Source organism: Asparagus officinalis, chromosome 1 (assembly GCF_001876935.1).
Source record: "Asparagus officinalis chromosome 1, Aspof.V1, whole genome shotgun sequence".
Classification (NCBI taxonomy): domain Eukaryota; kingdom Viridiplantae; phylum Streptophyta; class Magnoliopsida; order Asparagales; family Asparagaceae; genus Asparagus; species Asparagus officinalis.
In genome coordinates this window covers 38,761,042-38,770,478 of record NC_033794.1, presented here as the reverse complement: position 1 = coordinate 38,770,478, position 9,437 = coordinate 38,761,042, and the positions used below count along the sequence as shown (strand labels likewise).

General features: G+C 41.4%; 1 protein-coding gene and 1 long non-coding RNA gene across 4 annotated transcripts in view; one reads left to right on the top strand and one right to left on the bottom strand.

The window, feature by feature from the left end:
* Nucleotides 1-5,977, top strand: part of LOC109823058 — a 10,199-nt gene extending 4,222 nt beyond the window's left edge. The window contains exons 2-3 of one of the 3 annotated variants that reach the window (XR_002242391.1): nt 3,604-3,974; nt 4,962-5,977. This is a non-coding gene — a long non-coding RNA (uncharacterized LOC109823058). Of the gene's footprint in view, nt 1-3,603; nt 4,859-4,961 lie in introns of those variants that run through there. The other 2 variants (XR_002242392.1, XR_002242390.1) reach the window with 2 other exon arrangements.
* Nucleotides 6,110-9,437, bottom strand: part of LOC109823045 (receptor-like protein kinase HSL1) — a 3,720-nt gene continuing 392 nt past the window's right edge. The window contains 2 exon segments of the mRNA XM_020389376.1: nt 6,110-6,976; nt 7,122-9,437. The exon segment at nt 7,122-9,437 is cut by the window's right edge and continues 20 nt beyond it. Coding sequence (XP_020244965.1) covers nt 6,567-6,976; nt 7,122-9,437 — 2,726 coding nt within the window. The 3' untranslated portion in view covers nt 6,110-6,566.

Sequence of the window (9,437 nt, the reverse complement as noted above, 5' to 3'; positions counted from 1 at the left end):
ACATGCGATAGAACATTCCCATCATGGTGAGGCCAAGGACAACTACCAGGAACACCATAAATAATATATCGTATCTTATTTGTGATTTTTTTTTTTTACTTATTGCAACCAAGAAATTGTCAATATAGTGATAAAGGAAAGAAATAATCAAAAGGACATGCGATAGAACATTCCCATCATGGTGAGGCCAAGGACAACTACCAGGAACACCATAAATAATATATCGTATCTTATTTGTGATTTTTTTTTTTTACTTATTGCAACCAAGAAATTGTCAATATAGTGATAAAGGAAAGAAATAATCAAAAGGGACATCAATATTTTAGACATATACCATTGCTTCACTAAAGATTTATACATAGGTTAAAAGTCATATTACATCATTTCTTTAGAAGACATATTTCTGCTATGGACATCCTAAAGGTCAGGATATACACTTAGCTAGATGATTATCCTTCTGGGTATGATCACTTAGGCGGGCTACTTGCTGCACTAGATTCTGACCCTTCTATCTCCATTGGCTCAGACTCTTCTGTGTTCTCCTCCTCAGGCTCTATGTTTGCCATCTCCTGATGATCATTTGAATCCATATTGGCACGCAATGCATCACCAGAAACTCCATTGCCTTCTAACTCATTGTAATCATCTCTCTTGTTTCTTAGTTCATCCTTGATGACATGCTCAGAGTAAGAATCAAATCCTTCAGTGCCACATATATCGTATACTTCTAGATTATTTTAGACTACTATTGGCATTCCCACCATCTAGGGAAGACACACTGATCTCCACGTTTGAGTAGTCCAACTTTTGACAGTCGGCAAAAACGATAGTAGGGTCAGTTTCATCTGAATAGTATGCGACATCATCTAAATTAGGCTCCCATGTTGTCTGTGAGTTTTCAATTTCACTTTGTACCACTTTGTTCTCATGTTGTCTTCGTTGTAGGATAAGATATCCAAGCTGAAAATACAAACTCAATTGAATTGAAGAGAATGTATTGATATACAAACTTATGCAATGAAATTGAAGGGAATATATCAAGACTAGCGCGTATTGTTATCTTTTTGCATCCTATAAACAAAAAATGATTATGGAGATGAAGTAATGTCAGAGAAACTTGTTTCCCATTTGTTCAAATAACGTTTGATTTCTCGCTCTCCTCCGCATCACGCGGGGGTTGTTTGCTAGTCAGAAGAATAGCCAGATAACAGTAGATAGGCAGAAAGGAAAAAACATTAGGAAAACACTAAATAACCAGATAGTGAACCCAAGGAGAGATTAGCATTTAGACAAGGTAGTAAAGACTGCCACAGCAATTTCGATAGACAGAAACAATAGAGAAAAGGGTTGCGGCATCAATATACAGGATTAGCAGCCATGGCAGAGGATGGCAGAAGTGAAATGAGGGTTGGAAGAAGGTGGCTTCATTGAAAGAAACATTGGGCAGCAGTGTTGACGGTGGGAGATAGATCAGGTAGAGTTACTTGCGATGGGAGAACGTTCAAATGATGCATGAAAGAGCTTGAATGAATAACATCATGTCGCTCTCAAATATTACAGCCATGATATGTCATATATTCAAGTTCAATATTTTCGTTGTTTACATCCGACTTTCAAGATATGTGTCAGCCATGAAAATGAATAAGATGACTAGTACTAGAATGATAGGGGAATAACTATCAGTTAGGCACACAGACAAAGCAGACCTATATTACAGCTCTTCTGATGATCGGCCCCTTAAGTTATAAGTGTTGAAGGAATCCCGCGCATGAACATACATGGGTTGAGTAACAAATCTAAAAGAGGCACGTGTTTAAGTGGGATAGTTAACCTCCAAAATTAGGAGCAAGCGTCCACTAATGCGCGCAAGACCTCTACATATTTGATGACAGTGAATTAGAGCAAGCTCGCACAATCAAACTCAAACTTTATATTATTGTATCTTGTTGTTTCCATGGTTGTTTAGTTCCTTGTGAATTTGCTCCTTTAGTTGTAATTCGGATCTTTAAGTTAATTTCTTTACCGGAATGCAATTTACTCTCCTTGTTATTTAGTTTTCCTGCAATTTATTGCTTCCCAATCTATTTGGCTCCGAGAGAAACCTGCTATCGAACAGGAATAATGTAATGTTTACTTATCCTTGAGTTCCTTTTGCAGCAATTTCATTTAAGTTTACAGTAGCGCGAGTAGATTTTTTGGCAAGATAGTATTGATATACAGAGCATTCGGCTAAATAGTTAAGCATCACACTCTGACAAAATATCACGTCTGATCATCTTCCTATCTTTCTCGGGTGCAATCTCTTTAAAGAACGCATAACTCTTGGGTTGAACTACCCAGTCTTAGTGGCTAGCCGCCTATTTAGCGCAAACACTAGTGATATGTCATATATTAAAAAAAGTCACGTCTATGAACAATATGTAACCTACATATGCATCTCTAAAGTTGTTTTTGGTACTTTAATTGTTGAGATCTAGGTTATCCGGGCACTTCATCTAGGCTCTCATATCCATGTCAGACTGTGTTTGTATCCAACAGTTTGTATCCAACACTCCTTGGACACTTCTTGAATGTATGCATACATTTATTTAGACATGTACTCAATTATATAACACAATTAAATTCAAAAGGCTTGTTATACATTTCTTGAGCATATATTATACATTTCACGAGCATATATTATACATTTCACCTCAGATTTATGCAACTCATTGGACTTGGACAGGTTCGCTTTAGCACATACCTAGATAAATATGATTTTAAAGAGTAATTTGGGTATCCAGTTCAAAAATGAGCGGTTTTTCAGTTTATAATCTACTTGATAAAAGAAACATAAAAATGGTATTACGATTTTAGTTCTCATGACATGTGAATGAAAAACAATATCGGCCTCAACTAGATTATTAATTTTCATATGTACGTATATAGTTGTGTCCCCATATCCCAACTTTTACAATTTTGTAATGTCCCATATCCGCACCCGTGTCCATGTCCGCACCCGTATCTGCACAACTTAGGTTGAGATTGAGGAAGAGGTAAGGTACATTTTGGGTTTGTATTTGTAGGAAGTTGTGATTGTGGAGGTCACAAACAAATGGAATGATGGGGATGGTTCAGACCTAAATTCAAGTTCAAATATGATTCTGAGTTTGGGGAGGAACTTATAATGGCTTGGTAGAGGAGATGGAGGCTGTGGTTGTAGTGTTTGAGAAGGCGTGATGGTTGGGGGGGGGGGGAGTGGCGGGGGATTGTGATGGGGTTTGGGAGGGGAGACGCATATGGAGTTGGTATTTAAGCATTTGATGTGCGGTGAAATTTTTTATTACGTTCAGTAGGGTTTTTAGTTTTAGGATTGGGAGACCTGATAGGTGATTATAGGATGTATCAAAAATATATCCACTGATGATATTGTGTCACTATCTGCAATTTGCTCTTTTAGACATGCCATTACACTTTGATTTTCACTATAGCATTCGATGTGTGGTGCCATTTGGTCTGCAATTTAATCTTTTATATCCACTAATGAAGTGGTCGTTTCTTCACTTCCCCCGTGTTACACCGGGGTTACTTGCTAGTAGTTAAATATGTCCTAATGTCTTGCAGCTTGGAGGGGCCAGTGCTGTACCTTTTGAAGAAACGGTTACATCAGACTGAATCAGAAAGAGGCCTTATTCTATTTAAGTATCTGTCAAATGAAGATGGTGTAATGTTATTACGCAACTTGGTGGAAATGAGAAGCACAAAGGTTAAATATTTGAAACATCATGATGGGACTTACCAGTGCAAGCAAAAAGTTTCTAATAGTAGTCAAATTGTGAATGTGCTGGTCAAATGCAGGAGACTGGAGGGACATTGCTCTAGTGTGTTGAAAACTCATGACTTTGTTATATGTGAATCTTCTGATTGGAAAGTTACATATGATGATAAATAAAGATGCTCTGAGGGCTACATTCTCAGAAGAAATATTTCAGAAGGTATTTACTGATATTTTTCTATTTTCTCTCCTAACAACGACATTCCTTATTAACCACCCTAATATGTTCCACTACGAAGAGATCAGGAACTTAACTACAAAGTTCAATCATGTTGAGAACCTCTGGAGAATACTGGTTGCCAGTTGAAGTTAAAGTTCTTTTCTCTTTGCTAAACTTTAACTTGTTTCAGCTACCATTCCCTTGCTCTTCATGGATGATAGCATAGATCATGATCACACTGAAGTTTCTCCTTGTATGCACGGTCAAGAAGTGAAAATCAATGAGCTTGAAATTTTGACATTGATTGATGATATCTAGAGGCTAATGGAGGAACTGGAATCTGTTCTATTAGAACTCAATTCCATGAGAAAGATGCTGGATACTTCACCACACCATTTTGGAAAGTATTTGGCTGGATGCGAAAATTTTGACGAAATAGCCAAATGATGCTGCGGAAGTGCTATTGAGTTGACCGACATAGCTGTTGCAGAGGTCGCTGCTGCCCAGAAATAGAAGATCCAAGTTCAGCAGTTGGCAATTTAGAGACTCACAATAATTGAAAGAGCTGAGAAGTAGAAAGCCATGACCAAAAGAAGGCCAAGTTGTAAGTGAACCGCAAGCATAGTTGCATGGAACCCGGTTCATTTCGGTTCGCAGGATGGGTACAAAAGCATGGTACGCCACTCATAAGGAATAGGTACGAGGGGGGTAGGCTTATACGATACACCAGGGGAATGTGGGACGCTTTAGGTTCAGTTCTTAAATGTAGGAATCACATGTTTTGCTAGAGTCAAATGTAAAAAATATGCTAGTTGATACAAGTAATGGTAATATAACATTAAGAACCGTGTTGCAATTAAGGTATGCATATTTTATTTGCTTAATTTCTCACACTTTTTCTGTTTATTCTTTTACAAAAGAGTTGTTTATTTATAAAATTTTAACTAGTTTGAATTCTAAATGGGGTCGCTGGAGTTGGTGAATCAGATCACTGGAGTTGGTGAATCGGGTTGCGTTCCATGCAAATCTTGGATGATTAAACCCGGGTCGCGGTTGGCTATAGCGTCCCACGTTCCCGACTTCTATGAGCGGAGGCACTGCACCAATCCAGATGGATGCAATTTTTTTTTATAAAAAGCAGTGTTGGTGGGAGCCAGGGAAATTAGGGAGGTACTGAGTCGCAACAATTAAGAGACAGTTGAGCACAGTTTTAGTGTTTGAGAAGATTATAGCTGTGGAGTGAGCTGCAGCAGCAGAGCTGAAGCCTTGTTCTTGCAGCTACAGTCTCCTGTAAACTTGATGCACTTCACCATGAGTTAGCATATGCTCGTGTGAATGAGACCGCAGTTGATGCTAGGACTGCCTCCCATCATGGAAAATGTTTTGAGTTGCAGAACGTAGTTGCATGGGTGCAGAAATGGATATTGATAGAAAACAGTCGAGAAAAGATGACCAATCGCCTTGAATTTTTCTCAGGTAGAAGATAGTAGTTCTGTGTAGCACCCAGAGCTGCGAGAATCAAGATGCTGATTTATCTGAAAGTTGACATAAAGCTCACAATTTAAAAACTGAAACTTGCAGAATAGGGATTCCGTGCATAACTATAATGTCTGAAGGCTCCCATGACAAAACTTTTCCGAAGTTAGCAGCGTCATCATCCAGCGGCGTACTACTAATTAGAGCATCAACTGCTTCACGTAAGTAATTTCCTGCTTGTATAGTTTAGGCGTGTTCTCATCTCGATATGGCATTTTTTTAGAGGCCTATGCGGCTTTCCCCTTGAATGTAGTCCAGTGATCAAAATAAGTACAGAAGACTAATGAAAGGAATGGGAAGTTGAAGAAGCTTGCTAACTTGTTTCATTCATTCTTTTCTAGAAAGTTAATTTATTTGTATTGGCTTCGTCGGGCTGTATTTATCTTCTGTATGCCGATGATTCAACTAAAAATACATCCTTGTTTGTTTTCTGCACAGCAGATTTTAAATGATCTCCTATGGATGGAATGAAGATGTTAGATGTTCTAAATGATCTTGTTTCGGTAGTACACAAGGATTGTGATTATGCATTTGTTTCATCAAAGAAAAATAATTAAAAGAAAGAAAGAAAGAAACCAAAATTGTTGAGGCTCCAGGAAGAATGAAGTTTCATCAACCAAATTTGCTTTCTCAATATTCTATGTTTATCCATAAATACATTGCATACTCAATCCCCAATGTAAACTATTCAGGGCAGAGCAGGCCTCCAAAAGGTTTCAAATTACTTACATATAGTTGCCTAAACAGCAGCAAAGTAACTGGTCCCCCGTACTGATGACTGCAGTTTTAACTTTTGCCTCTTGACTTCCAACTCCATTGCAGAATCCAAATAGAGAACAAATACATTGTTGTAATGATGCAACCTCTTGCTCAACAAATGGCAATGCTAGCAGATACCGAAACGAGCCCCAGACCCCTCTTTTCTTTAGAGGAATTTTAGCATCAGAAGTAGACAAGAAAAAGCCAAACAGAACAACAATAATACGTTTACAATCTCTTGCCAAAATACTAAACTATTGCAAACTTCGATCGGAATTCTAACTACTAAAATCCTTTTCATACGGCACTCCCTTGATAGGAAGTATCCTCATAATAGTAAGGAGAGAGCAGCTTTGCATCCTGCTCCTCTTGCTGCTTTGGCTTGGCCTTGCTCTCATCTGGGCTCACTTCAAGCAACATCTTCACAACTCTCCTCATTGATGGCCTGTTCATGGGGAGATTGCTTGTGCAATGGAGCCCAATGTTGAGGACCTTGTTGAGCTCCTCCTTGAAGAGGGAAGTGTCTAGGTTTGGATCAATCACATGATCCGCTCCTTTCTGCTCCAATGTGCTGCACACCCATTTCACTAAGTCCTTTTCGCCGAATTCAGGATCAACTGGAAGTTTCCCCGTGACAAGCTCTAGGATCACGACTCCAAAGCTGTATATATCGCTCTTTTCGGTCACTCGAAGAGTGTATGCATATTCTGCATCATCACATAAGATGCATGTCAGAAGACTGAAATGACGAACACATGAATTCCTGGCATGCACATGAACAGAGACACTGAACTAAACACGGTACCTATAGGATTAGAGCAAGAAGTTGGATGACAGAAATTTTAGACTGACCTGGGGCAATATATCCACAGGACCCAGCGATGACTGACATTGACTTTTGCCCCTTTCCGATGGCATCCACAGCCTTAGCCACCCCAAAATCAGCCACCCTTGCTCCGAAATCAGAATCCAACAGTATGTTGTTGGACTTCACATCCCTGTGCACGATCGGAGGAACACAATCATGGTGCAGATATGATAGCCCCTCAGCTGCATCCAACGCAATCTTGAACCTCGTTGGCCAATCCAGCAGACTCGCCTTCTTGCTGTGAAGAAAGTCCCCTAAACTCCCATTAGGCATGTACTCATACACCAAAAGCTTGCAATCTCTATGAGTACAACTGCACCATAACCTCACAATGTTCTTATGCCTAATCTTTCCTAAAGTAGCAACCTCTGCCTCAAATGCGTCGTCACAGACTCTATCGACATTCTTTGCAGTGCTCCATAGCTTCTTCACTGCGACGGCCTCTCCGCTGCCGAGAACGGTCTTGTAGACTTTTCCAGAAGCGCCACTACCGATAACATTGTCTTCATCGAGACAGTCTAAGATCTCGTATTCACTGAAGCCTAGCTTGTGGAAGGAAGTCAGGGTCCATTTCGACTTGTTGCTGAGCTTCGCCTTCTTGAACTTCCTGTATCTCAAATAGAACCATCCAAGCCCAACCATTAGGACGAGGGCAGCGAGTATGAATATTGCTTTGAACAGCCAAGCAATGCTGCTGTGGCTATCAGAGTCCAGTGAGCTCGAGCAAAGGCCTTTAATATCCTTGCAGAGACCGGGATTGTTTAGAAAGCTAGTTCTGTAGTCCTCGTTCGCAAACGTTGGCGGTAGAGGACCTGAGAGCTGATTGTTTGAAAAATTGAATTGATTCAGCTTCAAGTTCTGCAACTGAGAAGGAACCTGCCCAGTGAGCACATTGCCAGAGAGGTCGAGATAGTTGAGGACAGGAAGATTTCCAAGCTCAGAAGGAATTTCTCCAGTGAAATCATTGTCGGCGAGGTTCAATTCAGTGAGCTTCTTCCAGTTTTCAACCCCCGCTAGGATCCCACCGGAGAGCATGTTGTTGTGGAGATCGAGCTGGCCGAGCTGAGCCAAGTTTGTGATGGTCGAAGGCAGTGGCCCTTGCAGTCCATTGTTGGCAGCTGAAAACTCATATAACTTCCACAGCGATCCAATTTCTGATGGAATGCTTCCACTGAAATTGTTGTGTGAGATGTGAAGATTAGACAAATTGCTAGCTCCCAAAATCAAAGCAGAGATCTCGCCAGAGAGCGAGTTACCGCTGAGCTCAAGGAGCCCGACATGGGGCAACCCCCAGAGCCCATCGGGGACAATCCCTGATAGCTCGTTATTCGACAGCCTGACCCTCTGAAGGGTCTTGCATCGGCCCAGACCAGCGGGCACGCTGCCGGTGAACGAATTCCCGATCAGCATGATCTCTTCCAAAACCCCGCCTTCGCAAACGCCGGCAGGGATCTCCCCTGTAAAATGGTTGTACGAGAGATCCAGCGACGCTAGCGGGCAATTCTTGCCGAAATCTGCAGGAAGAGTGCCCGTTAACTTGTTGTCGAACAGCCTCAGCTCCGCCAGATTATTGAGCTTTGAAACATTAGGCGAAATGCCGCCAGTGAGGTAATTCTGATACAAATGCAAGCTCTCAAGGCTCCGGATATCGAAGACGTCCTCAGGTATTGGTCCTTCCAATCTGTTCATCGACGCATCGATTCTCCGCAAGCTGTCAAGCTTCGAAAACCCGGAAGGGAAAACACCAGAGAGCGAGTTGCTGTAGAGCTCAATCTGGACTACTGAAGAGAGGTTAGCTATCGATTTCGGTATCGACCCAGTGAGATTGTTGGAGGAAAGATCCAGATTCCTCAGACTGGAAAGCTTTCCCAACGACTCCGGAATCGAGCCCATGAGGCTGCATCCAGCGAGCCACAGGTTCTCAAGATTCGACAGATCGCCGAGCTCGACAGGGATTGTACCAGGAGCGAAAGGGTTGTAGGAGATGTTGAGCTGCTGGAGAGTGGAGATGTTGCCAAGAGCCGCAGGCACCGTGGAAGTAAGCAAATTGTTGACAAGAGACAGAACCTTAAGCTTGGGGAAAAGCCCGAAAGAGCCCGGTATCGGCCCGCTGAAGTTGTTAGCGCCGACGTCGAGATACTCAAGAAGAGGGAGAGAGGCGAGAGAAGAAGGCAATGGCCCAACCAAATCATTGGTGAAGAGGTCTAAATGAACCAAAGAAGTGCAGGAGCTCAAAGAGGAGTCGGACAACGAAGAATTGATGTAATTGGATTGAAGGGAGAGGAAAGAGAGAGAGGGGA